The following is a 27,649-nucleotide window of genomic DNA, read 5'->3' on the forward strand; positions in this document are numbered from 1 at the left end:
ATTGATTTGGGGCATGCTGTGGCATTCTGCATTGATTGGGGGGCATGCTGTGGCACTCTGCATTGATTGGGGGGCACGCTGTGGCACTCTGCATTGATTGGGGGGCACGCTGTGGCACTTTGCATTGATTAGGGGCACGCTGTGGCACCCTGCATTGATTGGGGGGCACGCTGTGTCACTCTGCATTGATTGGGGGGCACGCTGTGGCATTCTGCATTGATTGGGGGGCATACTGTGGCACTCTGCATTGATTGGGGGCACGCTGTGGCGCTCTGCATTGATTGGGGGCACGCTGTGGCACTCTGCATTGATTGGGGGCACGCTGGTCACTCATTTTTCTGTTTGCGCCCACCCAAAAATTTTGAGCACCAGCCTCCACTGTCTGGGTCTGATCCGGCAAAAAGAACTGAAGGGGATTTGTACCACTTCTTCTGTCCGGAATAGATCAAGGGTGTAAATGGACAGCCATTCAGTCTACATATAGCTGCTCATAGGGCAGAGCAGGCCGCATAAGTGGAATGGACAGGGATCTGTCATTCGGCCGCTCTGCACAGCTCAGCAGGGTATCAGAGGGTACAGGGTTCCAGAATGTGGGTCACACAGAGAACAGGTGTGTGCATCACACAGGGTGCAGGGCCCAGAAAGGCATATTGTGCAGCGAAAAAGCATGCGTATCACACAGGGTGCAGGGCTCGGTAGTGGGTAACACACAGGCCAACCCCCCCCCCCCCCCAAGAACTCTTCCCTCAGCCTCTGTTCACCCCAAATGCAACTTTGAAATCGTGCAACTTCACTTGAAGGCCCTTTTCAGATGGAGCGGAATCTGTACAAGCAGATCCTCCTACTGTGAGGGGGATTTCTCAGCTGATCCCCACTGAGCAGGCAGATGACAGGTCTGTGTCTGCTCCACTATACAGAGCGGACACAGACAGCCTGCTGTTCTCTATGGGGCGGTTGGATGGAAACAGACTGCCTGTCCATTTCCATCTGATTGTGATCCAATTCGATCTGCAGGACAGATAGGGATCCCCATCCGTCTGTTTTTAGCGGACATCCGCTGCCCCATAGAGAACAATGAGTGTTTAGATTAGGTCCACCTGAAAAACGGACAGGCAGACCCGATCAGTTCAATGGTGTTAAAGGAGCTGAAATCGCACAATTAAAAAAGAGAAAATATCCAGTGAGCCGCAGTTGTGGAGGAAAATGCCTTGTTGATGTCAGAGGAGAATGGGCAATGGTTCAAGATGATAGAAAGGCAACAGTAAATCAAATAACCACCTTTACAACCAAGGTTTGCTGAATGCACAACACATCCAACCTTGAAGCAGATGGGCTACAGAAGCAGAAGACCACAGCAGGTGCCACTCCTGTCAGCTAAGAACAGGAAACTGAGGCTACAATTCGCACAGGATCACCAAAATTTGACAATAGAAGATTGGAAAAACGTTGCCTGGTCTGATGAGTCTCGATTTCAGCTGCGAAATTCAGATGGTGGGGTCAGAATTTGGTGTAAACAACATGAAAGCACGGATCCATCCTGCCTTGTATCACCGGTTCAGGCTGCTGGTGGGGGTGTAATGGTGCGGGGGGGATATTTTCTTGGCACACTTTGGGCCCCTTAGTACCAATTGAGCATCGTTTAAACACCACGGCCTACCTGAGTATTGTTGCTGACCATGTCCATCCCTTTATGACTACAGTGTCCCCATCTTCTGATGGCTCCTTCCAGCAGGATAATGCACCATGTCACAAAGCTCCAATCATCTCACCACTGGTTTCTTCAACATGACAATGAGGTCACTGTATTCCAATGGCCTCCACACTCACCAGATCCAGTCACTGTACTCCAATGGACTCCACACTCACCAGATCAGGTCACTGTACTCCAATGGACTCCACACTCACCAGATCAGGTCACTGTACTCCAATGGCCTCCACACTCACCATATCCAGTCACTGTACTCCAATGGACTCCATACTCAACATATCCAGTCACTGTACTCCAATGGACTCCATACTCAACATATCCAGTCACTGTACTCCAATGGCCTCCACACTCACCAGATCCAGTCACTGTACTCCAATGGCCTCCACACTCACCATATCCAGTCACTGTACTCTAATGGCCTCCACACTCACCAGATCAGGTCACTGTACTCCAATGGACTCCACACTCACCAGATCAGGTCACTGTACTCCAATGGCCTCCACACTCACCATATCCAGTCACTGTACTCCAATGGCCTCCACACTCACCATATCATGTCACTGTACTCCAATGGACTCCATACTCAACATATCAAGTCACTGTACTCCAATGGCCTCCACACTCACCAGATCCAGTCACTGTACTCCAATGGCCTCCACACTCACCATATCCAGTCACTGTACTCCAATGGTCTCCACACTCACCAGATCCAGTCACTGTACTCCAATGGCCTCCACACTCACCATATCCAGTCACTGTACTCCAATGGTCTCCACACTCACCATATCCAGTCACTGTACTCCAATGGACTCCACACTCACCAGATCCAGTCACTGTACTCCAATGGCCTCCACACTCACCATATCCAGTCACTGTACTCCAATGGTCTCCACACTCACCATATCCAGTCACTGTACTCCAATGGACTCCACACTCACCATATCCAGGCACTGTACTCCAATGGCCTCCACACTCACCAGATCTCATCCAATAGAGCACCTTTGGGATGTGGTGGTACAACCTGGTACTAGCAAGGTGTATCTAATAAAGTGTCCGTTGAGTGTAGATCTTACAAGATGGCGGCAGAATGTCAGGGCCACAGAAAGAACAGAAAAGTCGCCCCATGGGATTATCACCCCTTTTCTTTTTTTCATTTATTAGTCATTTGCTGATTCTATCCCATTATATGTATGGAATGCTGAGTTATGATGAAACCCCTGGGCTGCTTTCTGGTTCCTTCTGTTTCTCTCTCAGCTGCTTGGAGTTACTGGGTAGAAGTGCTGTCTCCGGGCAGATCGCGGCCTATCACCAAGCAGAGCTACCAGTGGATTGGTGATTTATGTTTTGGAGGGAAAACAGCTGTCCAATCTCTGTGACCTTTACCCTTTGTCCTGTCCCTAAAGCTGGATACACACTAGTGATCGACCAATACCGATATTTTGATCATTGCGTATCGGTATCGGCCGATATTGTCGTTCATTTAAAAAATAATTAATTTTTTTATTTTTGACAGGTACTCTTGTAGAGGGATCTGGGGGTCTAAAAGACCCCAAACCCCTCCTCTGCACATAAAAGCATTTAAAACGTTGAATGTTTTGAATGCTGTCATGTTTTAGAATTTGGCGCGAGTACCCGGAAGTGATGTCATCACTTCCAGTTTTTTACATGGAGACCCAATCAGAGCCGAATGCGGCTTTGATCGGCTTTGATCGAGCTTTCGGGGGTCGTGCAGGTCGTCCCAGTGCGATGAGAGACCGGGGCGAGCCGCGGAAGGCAGTGGGAGGGGGGGACGAAAGAAAGCTCTATTTGTGTGAAAAAAATGATACAAATGTCATATGGGTACAGTGTAGCATGACTGCGCAATTGTCATTCAAAGTGTGAGAGCGCTGAACGCTGGAAATTGGTCTGGGCTGGAAGGGGTGAAAGGGCCCGGTAGGCAAGTGGTTAAGGAGGGGTGGGTTCCCTCCAGGTATACCTGCCCTTAGTCTATCCATTATTATACCTGTGCTCCAACTTGGGAGACTCTCAAAATTAAAGAGTTAAGCCCCGTACACACGCACCGATTGTTGGCCGACCGATCGGCCGTCTTTTGTCCAGTGTTGTTGGGTTGGTTGAAATGTGCTCTAGACTGCACACGAATTTTGACGGCCAACAACAACCAACTGCAGAAGTGATGTCATGTGATGGTTGACTTTCCGTGTGTTCTTTCCTCACTGAGCATGCCCAGACTTGCTCATCAGATTTTTCCCTGTCGAAATCTGTACTGACTGCACGAAAATCGGCCGTTATTTTGACGGCCAACAAAAATTTTATAGTCTGCACACCAGATTTTTTTCATGCGAAAAGTCGGAGTCGGTTGTCGGAAGAATCATACTAACAAGCCGAAAATCGGCCGATCGGATGTTGGACGAAAATTCCCTGCCAATTTTCGACGCGTGTGTACGGGCCTTTAGTCTATCCATTATTATACCTGTGCTCCAACTTGGGAGACTCTCAAAATTAAAGAATTAGGATTGCAGTGGCCTGACCTCAACCCGATAGAACACCTTTGGGATGAATTAGAGCGGAGACTGCGAGCCAGGCCTTCTCATCCAACATCAGTGCCTGACCTCACCAAATGCGCTTCTGGAAGAATGGTCAAACATTCCCATAGACACTCCTAAACCTTGTGGACAGCCTTCCCAGAAGAGTTGAAGCTGTTATAGCTGCATAGGGTGGGCCAACTCAATATTGAACCCTACGGACTAAAGCTGGATACACGTTATACAGTTTACCGAAACCATATAATATGAGGTCAGACCTAAACACTTTCAATTTGTCTGCGATCAGGCCGGCTCTTCTACTACATAGTTGAAGGTAAATCTAAAGGAAATCTACCAACAAAAGTTGTATAGTGTGTGTCCAGCTTTAGACTGGGACGCCATTAAGGTTCATGTGTGTGTAAAGGCAGGCGTCCCAATACTTTTGGTGATCTAGTGAATATTGGCCAATAATAGTCATTAACATCTGGTTTCTATAATAAATGTGGGTTTAGCTTCTTAGGTTCGGTTCAAATTGGTGCAATGCGGGAACCCTGCGAATCCACTGCGGGTTCCCGCATCGCACCCGACTCGCAGGCAGTTCACACTGCCATATGCAAATCGTAGGGGGGTGTCAATACAAAGTTAATGACACCCTCAGATCAGTTCGCATATCGCAGTGCAACTGTCAATTTGGACATGAATCGGATCACATAAGTGTGAACAGCCATGCGATCCGATTCTGGTGGGGACCCAAGAAATAAAAAAAAAAAAAAAGGGTCCTGCACATGTTTGGTCTGAATGTGATGCGAATTCAGCCATACAATCTGTATGGCTGAATTTGCATCGCACAGACATCACATGTGATTTTCAGAGCAGTGCGGTGCGAATCGCATGCAATGTCTGACATTGCTAAAGTGTGAACCGGCACTTACTGACACAAATGTACTTAGAATCTGAAGCTGGAGTCCATATCAGCGACCACACCAGCTCCAGCCCGCACACCATACCCCCCCCCCAGACCACACCAGCTCCAGCCCGCACACCATACCCCCCCCCCAGACCACACCAGCTCCAGCCCGCACACCATACCCCCCCCCCCAGACCACACCAGCTCCAGCCCGCACACCATACCCCCCCCCCCCCAGACCACACCAGCTCCAGCCCCCACACCATACCCCCCCCCCAGACCACACCAGCTCCAGCCCCCACACCTTCCCCCCCCCCCAGACCACACCAGCTCCAGCCCGCACACCTTCCCCCCCCCCAGACCACACCAGCTCCAGCCCGCACACCTTCCCCCCCCCCAGACCACACCAGCTCCAGCCCGCACACCATACCCCCCCCCAGACCACACTAGCTCCAGCCCGCACACCATACCCCCCCAGACCACACCAGCTCCAGCCCGCACACCATACCCCCCCCCCAGACCACACCAGCTCCAGCCCGCACACCATACCCCCCCCCCAGACCACACCAGCTCCAGCCCCCACACCTTCCCCCCCAGACCACACCAGCTCCAGCCCGCACACCATACCCCCCCCCCAGACCACACCAGCTCCAGCCCGCACACCATACCCCCCCCCCAGACCACACCAGCTCCAGCCCCCACACCTTCCCCCCCAGACCACACCAGCTCCAGCCCACACACCTTCCCCCCCCCCAGACCACACTAGCTCCAGCCCCCACACCTTCCCCCCCCCCCAGACCACACCAGCTCCAGCCCACACACCTTCCCCCCCCCCAGACCACACTAGCTCCAGCCCGCACACCATACCCCCCCAGACCACACCAGCTCCAGCCCGCACACCATACCCCCCTCCCCCAGACCACACCAGCTCCAGCCCCCACACCTTCCCCCCCCCCCCAGACCACACCAGCTCCAGCCCGCACACCATACCCCCCCCCCCCCAGACCACACCAGCTCCAGCCCGCACACCATACCCCCCCCCCCCAGACCACACCATACTCCCCCCCCCGGATCACACCAGCTCCAGCCCACACACCCTACACCCCCCCCCCCCCCAGACCACACCAGCTCCAGCCCGCACACCATACTCCCCCCCCCCCCACCCACCGGATCACACCAGCTCCAGCCCCGACCCACACACCATATCCCCCCCCCAATGATGAAGAAACAATAATCAGGCAAAACTAAATTTTATTTTTTATAATGACAAAATACACAACACTATAATACCATGACGGAAACATGCTAGTAGCATCAATGAAACATTTTGTTATTAAGTAAGCTCTTATCATATTAAAGTAGAACTGAAGGCTATCAATCTATTTTGGATAGAATAAGAAAGGGTTAAAACCCCGTCACTTTTTTTTTGTCATATGCGTCCCATTGCAGAGAATTCCCTTCACTTCCTGTCCCATCGCCAAACAGGAAGTGAAGGAGATCCCTGCAAAATAAGGGGGACCCCCGACCCCCCCGGGTCATCAGAACTGGTGTCCCCATTGGAACATTTCCCTCTATTACTTTTTTTTTTTGGGGACAACCCAAAATTTGGGGTTTTCTTCTACTTTCACTTTCAATGATAATGGTAAACAGGACAAAGAGAGGATGAATGTCCCTAACGGGGACACAGACAGCAATAAAAACTGACAGATGTCCTAATCCATCTCCACTCTATACAAAACTAAAAAAAAAAGTTTTGCTTTTAGTTATAGTTTAGGCTCTGTTCACACCTGAGCGTATTTCAGCTCGTAAAACTCATCTCTGAAGTCTCAAAACTCCCAACAAGCAAAATCCCATTCATTTCAATGGCCCCTGTTCACATATCAGCGTTTTGTCGCCTGAAGCAAAAGATTTGTAGCCTCTTTTTTATGCAGATTACAAGCATTTCTATTAGATGTCAATGCCTGCCTCCAAACACCTGCAAAAAAACACCTGAAAAAGCCAGAAAAAAGCCTGAAAAAAGGCACAAAAAACAGCTGAAAAAAGCCCAAAAAAAATGGCTGAAAAAAGCCCCCCCCCCCAAAAAAAAAAAAAAAAAAACGTCAGAAAAAGCACCTCCAAAAAACCTGGAAAAAAGCCGAAAAAAAACACATGAAAAAAGCCGAAAAAAACGCCTGAAAAAAGCCCAAGAAATGCAAAAAAAAAAGCCCCCAAAAATGGCAGAAAAAAAGCCAAAAAAAAAAAAAAAACCTGAAAAAAAGCCCAAAAAAAACACATGAAAAAAGCAAAAAAAAAAAAAGCCTGAAAAAAAGCCCCCCCCCAAAAAAAAAAACCCAAAAGTGGTGGAAAAAAAAGCCCCCAAAAAAAAAAAAAACATGGAAAAAAAAGCCCCCCCCCCAAAAAAAAAAACGCCAAAAAATGCCTGATAAAAAAAAAAAAACCCGGAAAAAAAAAAACGCCTGAAAAAAGCCAAAAAAACACTAGAAAAAAAAAAAAAAAAAAAAAAAATCACCAAAAGAAAAAACCCTGAAAAAAGCCCAAAGAAAAAAAAAGGCTGAAAGCCCAAAAAAAAAAAAAAAATGGCAAACCCCCCTTCCCCCCCCCCCCAAAAAAAAAAAAACGCCTGAAAATGATACGCTCAGGTGTGAATGGAGCTTCTAGATGCATGACCAACATTTTCAGAGCAATAAAAATATTTACATTTCCACATCCTCTATCAACCAATCAAATCTCCTCTTACCTGAGCCTGTTGGTACAATAAGAGATGGATGATGATTGGTTGATGGGGGTTACAGCAATTTACACTGCAAATTCATAAATCAAAAAACAAAATTACAAAATCGGTTTATAGAATAGAGCCGACATACAGGGCCGCTGATAGGGGGGGGGGGGCCCAACAGAACAAGGGGGGGGGGAACTTGTCCTCCTGTAGAGGGCCCGGGCACACAGGGGGGTCCCAAAAGCACAGGGAATCGGTGCTGTTGGGCTGAGGGACAATTACAGAAGGAAGCCCTGTGCGGCTCTCTGCAGCAGCTGAAAGCCGGTCTCTCCCCCTCCTGACAGCTTTCAGCTGCTGTGGGGAGAGACACAGACACAGGGCATCATTCCTGTTATTGCTTCTTTTTTTTTTTTAAATGTAAAAAAAAAATAAAAGGGATAATTCACACGGGTTCTCTGTTATGTTTGTGTCCGCTAATAATGATTTTAGTGTATTTTTAGTGATATATTCGGGGGGGGGGGGGGGAGGGGGGCCCTGTCAGGTAGGCTGTACAGGGCCCACCGTGATTTCTAACAGCAGCTCAGCTGACATGTATGTTTGTCCCCGACCATAAGAAAAATATAAGATATCCCTATATAGTCAGTTATGTTTTCAGGCATTGGACTTAAAAACAAAGCAAAGCGACTCAACCATGGATGAAAACACAGAAACTGGGGTGCAAAAAAACGGCAGCAGGGGATCTGAAGTGAGGAGTCCAAATCTGAAATATTTGGCTTTATATCTGACTTTGTTTGCGATATTTACAATAATGATTTATAATAATGAGTGGCTGCAGGATAACTGTGAAGCATGGTGGAGATTCCTTGCAAATTTGGGGCTGCATTTCTGAGTTGGAGGTTTGGTCAGGATCACCGGTGTCCTCAATGCTGAGAAATACAAGCAGATACTTTTCCATTAGGCCATACCATCAAGGGGGTGGAGGGGCAAAATTATTCTGCAGCAGGACAACCACCCCTTACACAGCTTTAGCCCCCCCCCCCCCCCCCGGGTCTGACCACCGACATTCCCAGGGCCCGCCCCACCGAATCCCTCCCCCCACTGGCCATCCCACCGAATTCCCCCAACTGGCCATCCCACCAAGCCCTCCAGGGCACCCAATGTTTTAAACACTCTTACAACTTCTATATAAGACCCCTGGACACCTACCAACCTCTATAGAAGACCTACAAGACCTTGAACACATACCAACCTCTATATAAGACCCATGGTCACCTACCAACCTCTATATAAGACCTACAAGACCCTTGGACACATACCAACCTCTATATAAGACCCTTGGACACCTACCAACCTCTATACAAGACCCCTGGACACCTACCGACCTCTATATAAGACCCCTGGACACCTACCGACCTCTATACAAGACCCCTAGACACCTACCAACCTCTATATAAGACCCCTGGACACCTCCCAACCTCTATATAAGACCCCTGGACACCTACTGACCTCTATATAAGACCCCTGGACACCTACCGACCTCTATACAAGACCCCTGGACACCTACCAACCTCTATATAAGACCCTTGGACACCTACCAACCTCTATACAAGACCCCTGGACACCTACCGACCTCTATATAAGACCCCTGGACACCTACCGACCTCTATACAAGACCCTTGGACACCTACCAACCTCTATACAAGACCCCTGGACACCTACCGACCTCTATATAAGACCCCTGGACACCTACCGACCTCTATATAAGACCCCTGGACACCTACCGACCTCTATATAAGACCCCTGGACACCTACCGACCTCTATATAAGACCCCTGGACACCTACCGACCTCTATATAAGACCCCTGGACACCTACCAACCTCTATATAAGACCCCTGGACACCTACCATCCTCTATATAAGACCCCTGGACACTTACCAACCTCTATATAAGACCCCTGGACACTTACCAACCTCTATGTAAACCCCCCAATACCCACTGACCTCTATATAAGACCTCCCCCTGACACACTGAACTCTATACAAAACCCCATGACAGCTATTGATTTTTATATAAGTCCCCCCCCCCCTTTACACCTACCTCTTTATAAGACTCTAGACATACACTGTCCTCTATTTAAGATCTGTAAATACCTACCAAACTCTATATTAGACCCCCTGACACTTTCCAACCTCTATATAAGACCCCCTGACACCTACCGCTATATGAAAACCCCTGGCACCTATCTTCTATATAAAATACCCCTGGCACCTATCTTCTTCTATATAAAGGACCCCTGACACCTACCTACCTCTATATAAAAGACCCCTGGCACCTACCTACCTCTATATAAAAGAACCCTGGCACCTACCTACCTCTATATAAGACTCCAGACACCTACCTACCTCTATATCATACCCCCTGACACCTACCTATCGCTATATTAGACCCCCCTGACACCTACCTACCGCTATATATGACCCCGAATGGTTAGTCCACCCCTGTATAACACTGATATCTATACACTGGAGTGTTATTACCTGTAATACCCAGGCCCCCTACGTGTGTATGGGCTGTACCCCTGCCCCCCCCCCCCCCAATGGGCTATCCCCCTGACCCCTACCCCCCCACCCCTGAATGGGCTGTCCCCCTGCCCCCCTCGATGGCAGCCCTGACTTCAGTGTTGTGATATTGTTATATAAACACAGTCTGTGTTGATGTGGGAATTCCTCCTTCCGAGCCATTGTCTTCTCCCGGCAGGGGGGGGTCAGGGGAGGCCCTCCCAGCCAGGGGAAGACAGTGATTATTGCTAGGGGCTATAGCAACACCTAGCGATAATCACAGGTAAAACCCAGCAGGCTGGTTGTACCCAAGTTGATCGATTAATCATTTTGGAACATTGAGCCTTCCTATACATGGTTCAAATCTCGGCCAGTTCCTGCTGAACCGATCGAGATTGGAACAGTGTATGGCCTGCCTAACTTTGGAGCCTCACTGTTCTTGCAACAAAATGGTTGTCCTGCTCCCAAGAAACCATTCCCTGTAATATAGAATACAATAGGAATTTAACAGAAGAAGGGGAGCTTCACCATGACATCCCTCAGAAGTATAAGCTCCCAACATCAACTCAAACCAGGGATCCTCAAACTACGGGCCTTCCAGTTGTTGCGGAACTACACATCCCATTAGTCATTGTAAAACTCCGACATTCACAGACATGACTCGGCATGATGGGAATTGTAGTTCCTGAACAACTGGAGGGCCGTAGTTTGAAGACCCCTGATCTAAAGGGAGAGGGATCACTAATTGCACGCAAGGTGGCGTTTGAAAGTGGAAGATTTCTCCTATTATATGTTTATAGAGCATTGGCACATTGGATTATCAGCATGAAGAACGGCACAACTGGAGGGCCATCGTTTGAAGACCCGTTGTTATGGCACTTTTCCACTGCAAGTACCGGCTCGGCTCTACTCGGCCCTGCTTGCTCTTCCACTGCTGGTACCGCATGGTACGGTGTTGGAACGGTTCAGTACGGTTTGCTTTTCCACTAAAGTAGTACTAAAAGTTAAGTGGGTGGGATAACAACGATTCTCTGACCAATCAGTGACTAGTAGTAGTGACTGCATGCAAAGGATTGTGGGATATGGTACCGGTATGGTACCTCTTGGAACCACAATCGAGGTGGTACCGTTGAGAGCCGTACCTTTTGGTTCCATGTAGTGGAAAATCGCCACCGTACCGTACCGAACCGTTCCTACACCGTACCATGCGGTACCAGCAGTGGGAAAGCACAAAAGCGAGCCGAACTTTTCTGTTCCATGTAGTGGAAAAGCGCCGCCGTACCGAACCGTTCCTACACCGTACCATGCGATACCAGCAGTGGGAAAGCACAAAAGCGAGCCGAACCGTTCGGTTCCATGTAGTGGAAAAGCGCCGCCGTACCGAACCGTTCCTACACCGTACCATGCGATACCAGCAGTGGAAAAGCACAAAAGCGAGCCGAACCGTTCGGTTCCATGCAGTGGAAAAGCGCAAAATGCCAAAATACTAGAATTGGGTGGACCGATAAAACTCACTGACTTCAGAGAACATACAACACGATATATACTCCTAGTTGGTAATTGTCATGGATCCGTTCCAAATGCAGATAACGAGAAAGAGGGGCTTGATGAAGGTGCTGGTGAAGGTGTGGAGGTGTCTGATGGGGTTGTTCAGCTCATAAAAGGAGATCTGCCCCGCCTCGTAATCAAGGTAGATCCTGAATTTAAAGCTGGTAGGTTTGGGAATGAACGGGATGCATTTGCTTGCATGCATAATATTATACTTGTATTCCTTTTGCAAACACCAGGAAAACTTATTATCACCAATATACGATTTCTTGTCCATATTGGGATAACACAACCCGACTCTCCAGCTAGTTGAATTACTCGTGTCCACCTCCCAGCAATGCTGCCCTGAAGAGAAACTTCTCTTGCTCAGAACCTGATAGTTCTTAAATCTTTTGGGACACTCTGGACGATTTATCTTTACTGCGGACAAAGATGCCGTTTTCAAATCTCCTGAAATCTGTATATAATTGGGTGCGGTGTCCTCGTCGAGTAAAACACCCGATTGCTGAGCACCGGCGTGGAAATCTTTTATAAAGTCAGATAATTCGTGTAATCGGCTTGTGATTGAATACTCATCGAAATCTTCTTCACTTGAAATCTTTGTGTCTGTATTATTATCCTCCGGTTCGCTTTGGTAGATGTCCTCCTCCTCCTCCGAGTTCAGATCCTTCAGGACGGTTATTGGGTCGGTGGTGTTACACAATTCCTCAATGTGACTCATCTTCCAAGTCAACTCGTCCTTCTGTATCTCCAGCTCTTGGATCAGCTTGGACACAGATTGCGAGCTCTTCTCCTTCTGCCTGGAAATCGCACTCAGGACTCTCTTCTCAAGTTCTTCCAGCTCTCTCCTGATATCTCGGAACAGGGCAGCAACTTTCTCCGCTACACCGGCTGCTTTTTCCTCTATTTCGGCCTTGCGTTCCTCCAGACTCCAGACTTGTCTCTCAGCCCATGCTTTCTTTGAGGTCATCATCTCCAGTTTTTTCCTCAACTTCTCTTTCTTCTTCGCAAAGGCCTTACTCAGCTTCTCCACCTGGTGTCCTTTGTGGATTCCAACAGCCATACAGTATACACAGACACAAACCTTGTCCTTGGTGCAGTAATACTCCACAATCTTTTTATGGATGGAGCATATTCTGTTCTCCGGGTAGTTGGTGGGATCAGATAAGACGTGTTCTGGTGAATCGGCGTGGACTTGCAAATGTTTGCCACATAGAGAACTTTCACAGAGTTGGCAGGATTTTAGAGCCGGTACAAGAGAGTCCACACAGTAAGTACAATGGGTTCCGGTATCTTCCTGATCGGGCTGAGAAGTGAGCAGTTTCTCCGCTATGTTACGTAGAGCTCTCGCGGTAAACAGTGCAGGTCGGTCCTTGAACTCCTCTCTGCACTCCGGACAGATATAAAGGCCTGACGCCTCCTGAGTGTCCAATACACGGTCAATACATTTCCGGCAGTAGTTGTGTCCACAGCTCAGCGTTACCGGATCCGTATAAATGCTCAGGCAGATGGAGCAGCTCAGCTCATCTATTAGATCGGCGGATGCCATCGTAGCCTACGGGAGGAGAACTTAAAGTGAACGTTTGTTCCAAGACGTAGGGGACAATACAGGAAGAGTATACAGAATAGAGAATAGAATACAGAATAGAGAATACAGGAAGAGTATACAGAATAGCGAATAGAATACAGGAAGAGTATACAGAATAGAGAATAGAATAGAGGATACAGGAAAAGTATACAGAATAGAGAATACAGGAAGAGTATACAGAATAGAGAATAGAATAGAGGATACAGGAAGAGTATACAGAATAGAGAATAGAATACAGAATACAGGAAGGAGTATACAGAATAAAGAATAGAATACTGAATACAGGAAGAGTATACAGAATAGAATAGAGAATACAGGAAGAGTATACAGAATAGAGAATAGAATACAGAATAGAGAATACAGGAAGAGTATACAGAATAGAGAATAGAATAGAGGATACAGGAAGAGTATACAGAATAGAGAATAGAATACAGAATACAGGAAGGAGTATACAGAATAAAGAATAGAATACTGAATACAGGAAGAGTATACAGAATAGAATAGAGAATACAGGAAGAGTATACAGAATAGAGAATAGAATACAGAATAGAGAATACAGGAAGAGTATACAGAATAGAGAATAGAATAGAGGATACAGGAAGAGTATACAGAATAGAGAATAGAATACAGAATAGAGAATACAGGAAGAGTATACAGAATAGAGAATAGAATACAGAATAGAGAATACAGGACGAGTATACAGAATAAAGAATAGAATAGAGAATACAGGAAGAGTATACAGAATAGAGAATACAGGAAGAGTATACAGAATAGAGAATACAGGAAGAGTATACAGAATAGAGAATAGAATACAGAATACAGGAAGGAGTATACAGAATAGAATACTGAATACAGGAAGAGTATACAGAATAGAATAGAAAATACAGGAAGAGTATACAGAATAGAGAATAGAATACAGAATAGAGAATACAGGAAGAGTATACAGAATAGAGAATACAGGAAGAGTATACAGAATAGAGAATAGAATACAGAATAGAGAATACAGGAAGAGTATACAGAATAGAGAATAGAATAGAGGATACAGGAAGAGTATACAGAATAGAGAATAGAATAGAGAATACAGGAAGAGTATACAGAATAGAGAATAGAATAGAGAATACAGGAAGAGTATACAGAATAGAGAATAGAATAGAGAATACAGGAAGAGTATACAGAAGAGAATAGAATAGAGAATACAGGAAGAGTATACAGAATAGAATAGAGAATACAGGAAGAGTATACAGAATAGAGAACAGAATAGAGGATACAGAAAGAGTATACAGAATAGAATAGAGGATACAGGAAGAGTATAGAGAATAGAATAGAGGATACAGGAAGAGTATACAGAATATAGAATAGAATAGAGGATACAGGAAGAGTATACAGAATAGAGAATAGAATAGAGGATACAGGAAGAGTATACAGAATAGAGAATAGAATACAGAATAGAGAATACAGGAAGAGTATACAGAATAGAGAATAGAATACAGAATACAGGAAGAGTATACAGGAAGAGTATACAGAATAGAGCAGGGTTTCTCAACCAGTGTGCCGCGGCACACTGGTGTGCAGTGATGAGTCCCCAGGTGTGCCACGGCAAAATGACCCCAATTTTGGTGCATTTTCTGAAAGCACACCAAAAATGAGGGACATAATATAAGTCTATAGGAAACCACATGAAGCGCATATGAAAACCGCGGGTATTCTGCGCTACACCTGGGCTGTAACCAAACTGAAGCAGAAGTGCAAGCGGAATACAACATAAAAAAGAAGTGCCGTTTCCATAGAATAGAGCCGTTGTGTGGATCGTCCCAGGCTCAAGTATCCCATTAATGTAAGTAACAATTCAATTTTTGTTCGACATTTTTGGTTGGTGTGCCTCGAGATTCTGCCAGATGGTAAAGGGTGCCTTGGTTGAAAAAAGGTTGAAAAACACTGGAATAGAGAATAGAATACAGAATACAGGAAGAGTATACAGAATAGAGAATAGAATACAGGAAGAGTCACCGAAGCTTCGCTTGTCCAACTCACCTTTCAAAGAACCAGATCCACGCGCTCACTCCAAGATCTCAAACGTCCGAAGGTTCTAAACACAGTTTGAAGATCCGATCTGACTTTGTAGCAGCTCTTGATGGATTAAGCACACGCCAAGGTTACGAAACACATGTGCAAGTCCTTCGAATCGATAATTTCCCTTCGTATCGCTTCAAACAACGATCTCACCGCTCTTTGGGGGGTCGTTGATTGTCTTCTTCAGATCTCGGCTCTTTTGTTTCGAGAGGCACAGCACGGAGCTCAATCCTCGACTCTGGATAATTCAAACAATGATCCCTCTTTCCTCTCTGCAGTCAGAAACCGTTGGACTTCCTAGTCATGTGATCACTGCCCCGCCCACAAAGGATTTAAAGGTAAACAGTCTCGGATTTAAAGGGACAGTGACGTTTTTTTTCAAATCTGGACTTTTTTTTCTTTTTAGAGAATAAGTCCAAGCACTCACATAACACCCCCGAACAAAGGGCGGGTGTGGCCCAGGGCACAGAACTGCATATCATGGAAGGTTCAGGAATGCATGCTCGCATCCAATTGATACTTCCTCCAGCTCTCCAAATGAAAGTCTGTACAGGAGGTGGAGAAAGAGTCTGCAGCAGCCGTACATTGCGCCCCACCGTCCCCTGATCACGTGTGCAAGGCTGTGCAAAAATAAAGAAATTAATTAATTAATAAATGCACATTTTTTTTTTCCTGCAAAAATATGCGTATTTATTTTAGCTTTCTTTTTTTAGGCTCGGTTCACACTTGTGCGATGCGGGAACGCTGAAAATATGCAGTGTGTTCCTGCATCGCATCCGCACATGTGGCAGTTCACATTGCCATATGCGATACGCAGGGGGTGTCTATTAAAAGTTAACGACACCCCCAGTTGCGATCGCATATCGCAGTGCGATCTGCAAGTTCGCACAGAATCGGATCGAACAAGTGTGAGCCACTGTGCGATCCGATTCTGATGCGGCTCAAAAAATGCCTCATGTGCGAGTTTGCTGCGGATGCGCTGCAAATTCAGCCATACAAAGTGTATGGCTGAACTCGCATCCGCACATCAGATCGCATGTAATGAAGGAGCAGTGCGCTCCGAATCACATGCGATCTCCCAAACCGCAATAATGTGAACTTTCTGCGATGACAGACATCGCATGTGATTCGGAGTGCGCTGCTCCTGAAATCCTATGTGATGCGATTTCAGCTATACAGATTGTATGGCTGAATTTGCATTTGAATTGGACTGAACGCGCGCAGCACCCTTTTTTTGGGGGTCCGCAGCAGAATCGGATCGCATGGTGGTTCATACCGGTGCGATCCGATTCATGTGCAAACTGTCAGTTCATACTGTGATATGCGAGCTGATCTGGGGGGTGTCGTTAACTTTGTATTGACACCCCCCCAGCGATTCGCATATGGCAGTGTGAACTGCCTGCGAGTTCAATGTGCAGTGGATTCGGATGATTCCCGCATCGCAGAAGTGTAAACCGGGACTTAAGGCCCGTACACACGTACCGATTGTCGGCCGTAAAGATTCGGCCGACGACCGATCGGCCGATTATTGGCTTGTTAGTATGATGCTTCCGACATCCGACAGTGCATTTTCGGCCGAACAGAATCTGTCGTGCAAGCATTAAAATTTTTGTTGGCCAACACCAGAACGGCCGATTGTTCGCCAGTCAGTACAGAATTCGGCCGACAATCAGCAGATTAGCAAGACTGGGCATACTCAGAAAAGAAAAAACACACGGAAAGTTAACCATCACATGACATCACTTCTGCAGTCGGCTGTTGTTGTCCGACAAAATTCTCATGCAGTCTTTTGCAGTTTTCAACCGACACGACAGCCCTGGACAAAAGACGGCCGATCATTCGGTACGTGTGTATGGGGCATTAGGCTTTCTTTCCTTTATTTTCATCTGGTGATCTGGCCAGTAAAGTCTGTTGTTTTTCAACAGAACACGCTCTCCTGCACATGTAGCAATAAAGCCCCGTACACATGTCCCGAATGTCGGCCGAACGATCGGCCGTCTTTTGTCCGGTGCTGTCCTGTCGGCTGAAAACTGCAAAAGACTGCACATGAATTTTGTCGGCCAACAACAGCCGACTGCAGAAGTGATGTCATGTGATGGTTAACTTTCCCTGTGTTTTTTCTTTTCTGAGAATGCCCAGTCTTGCAAATCTGCTGTTTGTCGGCCAAAATCTGTACTGACTGACGAACAATCGGCCGTTCTGGTGTTGGCCAACACAAATTTTAATGCCTGCACAACAGATTCTGTTCGGCCGAAAAGTCGCTGTCGGTTGTCGGAAGCATCATACTAACAAGCAGACAATCGGCCGATCATTCGGCCGCCGAATATTTACCGCCGACAATCGCTACGTGTGTACGGGGCTTTAGAGTGTTGAGACAAACACAGGGTGCTTTACAATGAGCAACTTTTACTTATATATGTAAAAACTTTGTAGCAAAAGGATAAACACTGTAACTGCACGGAGAGCTGGACATGTGCATAACGAAACAATGTGTTTAGATTCGCTAACCACTTCAGCCCCCACCCCCGAAGGTTTTACCCTCCCCCCTCCTGACCAGGCCATTGGTTGCAACACTGCACTGCATTACTTTTACTGACAATTGTGCGGTCGTGCGACGCTGTACCCAAATACAATTGATGTCCTTTTTTTCCCCTCGAATAGAGCTCTCTTTTGGCGGTATTTGATCACCTGTGCGATTTTTAGAGTACAACCAGCCTGCCTATAGATGGATCGAAATACGGGCGGTTCCTGCTGAGAAAAACGACAGGCTGGTTTTACTGAAATCACTCGATAGGTCGACTCCAGTACAACCAGCCTGCCTATAGAGGGATCGAACTTCAAGCAGTTCCTGCTGAAAAAAACCACAGGCTGGTTGAACTAAAATCACTCTATAGGTTGACTCCAGTACAACCAGCCTGCCTATAGATGGATCGAACTTCGAGCGGTTCCTGCTGAAAAAAACGACAGGCTAGTTGTTGAAAAAAACGACAGGCTGGTTGTACTGAAATCACTCGATAGGTTGACTCCAGTACAACCAGCCTGCCTATAGATCGATCGAACTTCGGGCGGTTCCTGCTGAAAAAAATGACAGACTGGTTGTACTGAAATCAATCGATAGGTTGACTTCAGTACAACCAGCCTGCCTATAGATGGATCGAACTTCGAGCGGTTCCTGCTGAAAAAAACGACAGGCTGGTTGTTGAAAAAAACGACAGGCTGGTTGTACTGAAATCACTCGATAGGTTGACTCCAGTACAACCAGCCTGCCTATAGATCGATCGAACTTCGGGCGGTTCCTGCTGAAAAAAACGACAGGCTGGTTGTACTGCAATCACTCGATAGGTTGACTCCAGTACAACCAGCCTGCCTATAGATGGATCGAAATTCGGGCAGTTCCTAATTTAAAAAAAACGACAGGCTGGTTGTACTGAAATCACTCGATAGGTTGACTCCAGTACAACCAGCCTGTCTATAGATGGATCGAACTTCGGGAAATTCCTGCTGAAAAAAATGACAGGCTGGTTGTACTGAAATCACTCGATAGGTTAACCCCAGTACAACCAGCCTGCCTATAGATGGATCGAAATTCGAGTGGTTCCTGCTGAAAAAAACGACAGGCTGGTTGTACTGAAATCATTCGATAGGTTGACTCCAGTGCAACCAGCCTGCCTATAGATGAATCGAAATTTGGGCGGTTCCTGCTAAAAACTGACAGGCTGGTTGTACTGAAATCACTCGATAGGTTGACCACAGTACAACCAGCCTGCCTATAGATGGATCAAAATTTGGGCGGTTCCTGCTAAAAACTTATAGGCTGGTTGTACTGAAATCGCTTGATAGGTTGACTTCAGTACAACCAGCCTGCCTATAGATGGATCGAACTTCGAGCGGTTCCTGCTGAAAAAAACGACAGGCTGGTTGTTGAAAAAAACGACAGGCTGGTTGTACTGAAATCACTCGATAGGTTGACTCCAGTACAACCAGCCTGCCTATAGATCGATCGAACTTCGGGCGGTTCCTGCTGAAAAAAACGACAGGCTGGTTGTACTGCAATCACTCGATAGGTTGACTCCAGTACAACCAGCCTGCCTATAGATGGATCGAAATTCGGGCAGTTCCTAATTTAAAAAAAACGACAGGCTGGTTGTACTGAAATCACTCGATAGGTTGACTCCAGTACAACCAGCCTGCCTATAGATGGATCGAACTTCGGGAAATTCCTGCTGAAAAAAATGACAGGCTGGTTGTACTGAAATCACTCGATAGGTTAACCCCAGTACAACCAGCCTGCCTATAGATGGATCGAAATTCGAGTGGTTCCTGCTGAAAAAAACGACAGGCTGGTTGTACTGAAATCATTCGATAGGTTGACTCCAGTGCAACCAGCCTGCCTATAGATGAATCGAAATTTGTGTGGTTCCTGCTAAAAACTGACAGGCTGGTTGTACTGAAATCACTCGATAGGTTGACCACAGTACAACCAGCCTGCCTATAGATGGATCAAAATTTGGGCGGTTCCTGCTAAAAACTTATAGGCTGGTTGTACTGAAATCGCTTGATAGGTTGACTTCAGTACAACCAGCCTGCCTATAGATGGATCGAAATTCTGTCAGTTCCTGCTGAAAAAAATGACAGGCTGGTTTTACTGAAATCACTCCATGGGTTGACTTCAGTACAACCAGCCTGCCTACAGATGGATCGAATTTCGAGCGGTTCCTGCTGAAAAAAATGACAGGCTGGTTGTTCTGATATCACTCGATAGGTTGATTCCAGTACAACCAGCCTGCCTATAGATGGATCGAAATTCAGGCAGTTCCTGCTAAAAACTGACAGGCTGGTTGTACTGAAATCGCTTGATAGGTTGACTTCAGTACAACCAGCCTGCCTATAGATGGATCAAACTTCGGGCAGTTCCTGCTGAAAAAAACAACAGGCTGGTTGTACTGAAATCACTCAATAGGTTGAGTCCAGTACAACCAGCCTGCCTATAGATGGATCGAAATTTGGGCGGTTCTTGCTGAAAAAAAATGACAGGCTGGTTTTACAGAAATCACTTGATAGGTTAACTCCAGTACAACCAGCCTGCCTATAGATGGATCGAACTTTCGGCGGTTCTTGCTGAAAAAAACGACAGGCTGGTTGTAGTGAAATCACTCGATAGGTTGACTCCAGTACAACCAGCCTGCCTATAAATGGATCGAACTTCGAGCGATTCCTGTTAAAAAAAAAACTACAGGTTGGTTGTACTGAAATCACTCGATAGGTTCACTCCAGTACAACCAGCCTGCCTACAGATGGATCGAAATGTGGGCGGTTCCTACGCAAAAAATCGACAGGCTGGTTGTACTGAAATCACTCGATAGGTTGACCTCAGTACACCCAGCCTGCCTATAGATGGATCGAACTTCGGGAAATTCCTGCTGAAAAAAATGACAGGCTGGTTGTACTGAAATCACTCGATAGGTTAACCCCAGTACAACCAGCCTGCCTATAGATGGATCGAAATTCGAGTGGTTCCTGCTGAAAAAAACGACAGGCTGGTTGTACTGAAATCATTCGATAGGTTGACTCCAGTGCAACCAGCCTGCCTATAGATGAATCGAAATTTGGGCGGTTCCTGCTAAAAACTGACAGGCTGGTTGTACTGAAATCACTCGATAGGTTGACTCCAGTACAACTTGCCTGCCTATAGATGGATCGAACTTCGAGCGATTCCTGTTGAAAAAACGACAGGCTGGTTTTACTGAAATCACTTGATGGGTTGACTTCAATACAACCAGCCTGCCTACAGATGGATCGAAATGTGGGCGGTTCCTATGGAAAAAAACGACAGGCTGGTTGTACTGAAATCACTTGATAGGTTGACTCCAGTACAACCAGCCTGCCTATAGATGGATCGAACTTCGAGCAGTTTGTGCTGAAAAAAACGACAGGCTGGTTGTACTGAAATCAATCGATAGGTTGACTTCAGTACAACCAGCCTGCCTATAGATTAATCGAACTTCGAGCGGTTCCTGCTGAAAAAAAAATTACAGGCTGGTTGTACTGAAATCAATCGATAGGTTGACTTCAGTACAACCAGCCTGCCCATAGATAGATCGAACTTCGAGCGGTTCCTGCTGAAAAAACCTCAGGCTGGTTGTACTGAAATCAATCGATAGGTTGACTTCAGTACAACCAGCCTGCCTATAGATGGATCGAACTTCAAGCGGTTCCTGCTGAAAAAATGACAGGCTGGTTTTACTGAAATCTCTCGATAGGTTGACTTCAGTACAACCAGCCTGCTTATAGATGGATCTAAATTCGGGCGGTTTCTGCTAAAAACTGACAGGCTGGTTGTACTGAAATCACTCCATAGATTGACTTCAGTACAACCAGCCTGCCTGTAGATGGACCGAACTTCGAGCGGTTCCTGCTGAAAAAAACTACAGGCTGGTTGTACTGAAATCACTCGATAGGTTAAGTCCAGTACAACCAGCCTGCCTATAGATGGATCGAAATTAGAGTGGTTTCTGCTGAAAAAAACGACAGGCTGGTTGTACTGCAATCACTCGATAGGTTGACTCCAGTACAACCAGCCTGCCTATAGATGGATCGAAATTCGAGTGGTTCCTGCTGAAAAAAATGACAGGCTGGTTGTACTGCAATCACTCGATAGGTTGACTCCAGTACAACCAGCCTGCCTATAGATGGATTGAAATTTGAGTGGTTCCTGCTGAAAAAAACGACAGGCTGGTTGTACTGAAATCACTCGATAGGTTGACTCCAGTATAACCAGTCTGCCTATAGATGGATCGAACTTCGGGCAGTTCTTGCTGAAAAAAACGACAGGCTGGCTGTACTGAAATCAATCGATAGGTTGATTTCAGTACAACCAGCCTGCCTATAGATGGATCGAAATTCGGGCGGTTCCTGCTAAAAACTGACAGGCTGGTTGTACTGAAATCACTCCATAGTTGACTTCAGTACAACCAGCCTGCCTATAAATGGATCGAAATTCGAGCGGTTCCTGCTGAAAAAATGTTAGGCTGGTTTTACTGAAATCAATCGATAGGTTGACTCCAGTACAACCAGCCCGCCTATAAATGGATCGAAATTCGCGCGGTTTTTGCTGGAAAAAATGACAGGCTGGTTGTACTGAAATCACTCGATAGGTTGACTCCAGTACAACCAGCCTGCCAATAGATGGATCGAACTTCGGGCAGTTCTTGCTGAAAAAAACGACAGGCTGGCTGTACTGAAATCAATCGATAGGTTGACTTCAGTACAACCAGCCTGCCTATAGATGGATCGAACTTTGAGCGGTTCCTGCTGAAAAAAACGACAGGCTGGTTGTACTGAAATCACTTAATAGGTTGACTCCAGTACAACCAGCCTGCCTATAGATGGATCGAATTTCGGGCGGTTCCTGCTGAAAAAAATGACAGGCTGGTTGTACTGAAATCACTCGAAAGGTTGACTCCAGTACAACCAGTCTGAATATAGATGGATCGAAATTTCGGCAGTTCCTGATAAAAAAAAACGACAGGCTGGTTGTACTGAAATCACTCGATAGGTTGACTCAAGTACAACCAGCCTGCCTATAGATGGATCGAACTTCGAGTGGTTCCTGCTGAAAAAAACGACAGGCTGGTTGTACTGAAATCACTCGATAGGTTGACTCTAGTACAACCAGCCTGCCTACAGATGGATCGAACTTTGAGTGATTCCTGCTGAAAAAAACTATAGGCTGGTTTTAGGGAAATCAATCGATAGGTTGACTCCAGTACAACCAGCCTGCCTATAGATGGATCAAAATTTGGGCGGTTCCTGCTGAAAAAAGCGACAGGCTGGTTGTACTAAAATCACTCGATAGGTTGACTTCAGTACAACCAGCCTGCCTATAGATGGATCGAACTTCGAGTGATTCCTGCTGAAAAAACTACAGGCTGGTTTTACTGAAATCACTCGATAGGTTGACTTCAGTACAACCAGCCTGCCTATAGATGGATCGAAATTCGGGCGGTTCCTGATAAAAAAAAAACGACAGGCTGGTTGTACTGAAATCAATCGATAGGTTGACTCCAGTACAACCAGCCTGCCTACAGATGGATCGAAATTCGGGCGGTTCCTGCTGAAAAAAACGACAGGCTGGTTGTACTGAAATCACTCGATAGGTTGACTCCAGTACAACCAGCCTGCCTATAGATGGATCGAACTTTGAGCGGTTCCTGCTGAAAAAACAAGAGGCTGGTTGTACTGAAATCGCTCTATAGGTTGACTCCAGTACAACCAGCCTGCCTATAGATGGATCAAAATTTCGGCGGTTCCTGATAAAAAAAAAAACAGGCTGGTTGTACTGAAATCAATCGATAGGTTGATTCCAGTACAACCAGCCTGCCTATAGATGGATCGAACTTCGAGTGGTTCCTGCTGAAAAAACTACCGGCTGGTTGTACTGAAATCACTCGATAGGTTGCCTTCAGTACAACCAGCCTGCCTATAGATGGATCGAAATTCGGGCAGTTTCTGCTGAAAAAAAACGATAGGCTGGTTGTACTGAAATCACTCGATAGGTTCACTCCAGTACTACCAGCCTGTCTATAGATGGATCGAAATTTAGGCGGTTTCTGCTGAAAAAAAACGACAGGCTGGTTTTACTGAAATCACTCGATAGGTTGACTCCAGTACAACCAGCCTGCCTATAGATGGATCGAAATTTCGGCAGTTCCTGATAAAAAAAAACCACAGACTGGTTGTACTGAAATCAATCGATAGGTTGACTTCATTAAAACCAGCCTGCCTATATATGGATCGAACTTCGAGCGGTTCCTGTTGAAAAAAACGACAGGCTGGTTGTACTGAAATCAATCGATAGGTTGACCCCAGTACAACCAGCCTGCCTACAGATGGATTGAAATGTGGGCGGTTCCTACGCAAAAAATCGACAGGCTGGTTGTACTGAAATCAATCGATAGGTTGACTTCAGTACAACCAGCCTGCCTATAGATGGATCGAAATTCGGGCGGTTCCTGCTGAAAAAAACGACAGGCTGGTTGTACTGAAATCAATCGATAGGTTGACTCCAGAACAACCAGCCTGCCTATAGATGGATCGAACTTCTGGCAGTTCTTGCTGAAAAAAACGACAGGCTGGTTGTTCTGAAATCAATCGATAGGTTGACTCCAGTACAACCAGCCTGCCTACAGATGGATTGAAATGTGGGTGGTTCCTACGCAAAAAATCGACAGGCTGGTTGTACTGAAATCAATCGATAGGTTGACTTCAGTACAACCAGCCTGCCTATAGATGGATCGAAATTCGGGCGGTTCCTGCTTAAAAAAACGACAGGCTGGTTGTACTGAAATCAATCGATAGGTTGACTTCAGTACAACCAGCCTGCCTATAGATGGATCGAAATTCCGTCGGTTCTTGCTGAAAAAAACGACAGGCTGGTTGTTCTGAAATCAATCGATAGGTTGACTCCAGTACAACCAGCCTGTCTACAGATGGATCGATATTCGGGCGGTTCCTACTTAAAACTGACAGGCTGGTTGTACTGAAATCACTCGATAGGTTCACTTCAGTACAACCAGCCTGCCTATAGATGGATCGAACTTCGAGTGGTTCCTGCTGAAAACAAATGACAGGCTGGTTGTACTGAAATCAATCAATAGGATGACTCCAGTACAACCAGCCTGCCTATAGATGGATTGAATTTCAAGTGGTTCCTGCTGAAAAAACGACAGGCTGGTTGTACTGAAATCGTTTGATAGTTTGACTTCAGTACAACCAGCCTGCCTATAGATGGATCGAAATTCGGGCGGTTTCTGGTGAAAAAAAAAACGACAGGCTGTTTGTACTGAAATCGTTTGATAGTTTGACTCCAGTACAACCAGCCTGCCTATAGATGGATCGAAATTCGGGCGGTTCCTGCTGAAAAAAACGACAGGCTGGTTGTACTGAAATCACTCGATAGGTTGACTTCAGTACAACCAGCCTGCCTACAGATGGATCGAACTTCGGGCGGTTCTTGCTGAAAAAAAAACGACTGGCTGGATTTACTGAAATCACTCGATAGGTTGACTCTAGTACAGGGGCGGACTGAACGGTCGGGCAATTCGGACGTGGTCCGATGGCCCCACCTTAAAGGGGGCCCGCCGCCCAGTACAGAATTAACTCACCCGATGTTGTCTCTGAGACAACATCGGGCTATCTGGGCCGGCGATACATCGGTAGGAGGATGGGAGCAGGGCCCGGCGGCCGGCGATGTGTAGGTGGGACTCGTGGGAGGATGGGAGCAGGGCTCGGCGGACGGCGATGCGTAGGTGGGAGGAGGGACCCAGCGCTGGGTTACTTTGTATGGTGCCCTGTGAGCGGGGGCGTGTCGGCGTCGCATACTGACGTGACGTCGACGTGCCCCGCCTCCAGAAGCCGCAGGTAACGGACGGTCATCACCTCACTGCACCGCACCGGAGACGAGTCCTGACCTCACCTGCTTTTTCCCTTCTCTCCTCTTCTCTTGTGACAAGTTGTGAGTTGTTTTTGTGTCCTATATAGCCTCGCTCTATTTAAAATAAAGCTCCACGCAAAAGTCTCTCCTCTGAGGAATAGTGTGTACATTTGCATTATACCACAAAATTTTAATAAAAATATATGATTCATATATTTTTATAAAAATGTTGTGGGATAATGCAAATGTACACACTATTCCTCAGAGGAGAGACTTTTGCGTGGAGCTTTATTTTAAATAGAAATTGTGCAAGTAAATCTGCGCTCAGGAATATAATCTATTTAGTGCAATTGTATGTGTTTATAATCTGTTTCAAGCTGCTGCTGAGAAAAGGATGAATCCTTAAATAGAGATTTTAATGTATCAGCGCTGCTCTATGTGCATAAAAATATATATCCAAGTGCTTAACCACTTTACCACCGGAGGATTTTGCTGTCTTACGTCCAGGCCACTTTTTGCGATTCGGCGCTGTGCGACTTTAACTGACAATTGCGCGGTCGTGCGACGCCGTACCCAAACAAAATTTACGTCCTTTTTTTCCCACAAACAGAGCTTTCTTTTGGTGGTATTTGATCACCTGTGCGATTTTTACTTTCTGCGCTATAAACAAAAAAAGAGCGTTTATTTTGAAAAAATAACAATATTTTTAACATTTTTTTATATGAAATTCCCCCCAAAAAAGATGTAAAAACCAATTTTTTTAAAAAATTTTGGCCAATTTGTTTTCTGCTACCTATGTTTGGTAAAAAAATCACAATAAGTGTATTTTGATTGGTTTGCGCAAAAGTTATTGCGTTTACTAACAAAGGGAAAGATTTCTGTCATTTTTGGTGTTTTTTTTTTAACGCGTAATGGCGGCGATCTGCGATTTTTTTTTGCGGGACTGCGACATTGCGGCGGACAGATCGGACCCTTGACTGACATTTTTGACACTTTTGGGGGTACCAGTGACATTACTGCATTACGGCTATATATATGCACTGTCACTGTAAAAATTACACTGGCAGGGAAGGGGTTAATTTTATTGGAGAGGGAGGGGTTAATGTATGCCTGGTGCTTACTGACGTGTGTGGGCGGAGGGGACTGTGTGAGTCATGGACAGATCGGATGTCCAGCTATGCTGAACAGTCCGATCTGTCACTCCCTGTCACTTGGGAGATCCGCCCGCTTGTGTTTACACAGGCGGGCGGATCTCCACACTAGATCCCCGACGATTGGGGGAAGAGCGGCGGCGATCGCCGCCGCTCCTCCCCTGGCCCAACTCCCGCTGTGAATGAAAACAGCGGGAGCGAGCCTCCGGCGGCACGCAAGCGCCGCCCAGAAGGGGGAGTGTCTGACGACGTAGTACTACGTCGTCAGACGATAACGAGCCACTCTGCCGCAGTAATATTACTGTGGGCGGTGGTAAAGTGGTTAAATTGGTGGAGGTGTATACTATATATATCACCAACCACCTACATGAGTATGTGCCAAATACCGGTATTTATAAAGCAAAAACACTGTGCAATCACAGTGTGATAAAATACCGCAACCAGGAAG

General features: G+C 46.4%; 1 protein-coding gene across 1 annotated transcript; it reads right to left on the bottom strand.

The window, feature by feature from the left end:
- Positions 1 to 11,916: 11,916 nt before the first annotated feature.
- On the bottom strand, positions 11,917 to 13,539 carry LOC309567112 (tripartite motif-containing protein 75-like). The gene has a single exon (XM_082272442.1). It carries the CDS (start codon positions 13,507 to 13,509, stop codon positions 11,962 to 11,964), a length of 1,548 nt encoding a protein of 515 aa, XP_082128568.1. The 5' UTR covers positions 13,510 to 13,539; the 3' UTR covers positions 11,917 to 11,961.
- Between the last annotated feature and the right edge of the window lie 14,110 nt (positions 13,540 to 27,649).

Source organism: Pelophylax lessonae (genome assembly GCF_965119305.1).
Source record: "Pelophylax lessonae genome assembly, chromosome: 11".
Taxonomy (NCBI): Eukaryota; Metazoa; Chordata; class Amphibia; order Anura; family Ranidae; genus Pelophylax; species Pelophylax lessonae.

Coding starts and splice junctions, on each gene's coding strand:
- LOC309567112 (XM_082272442.1), bottom strand. CDS start 13,509: ATGGCATCCGCCGATCTAATAGATGAGCTGAGCTGCTCCATCTGCCTG.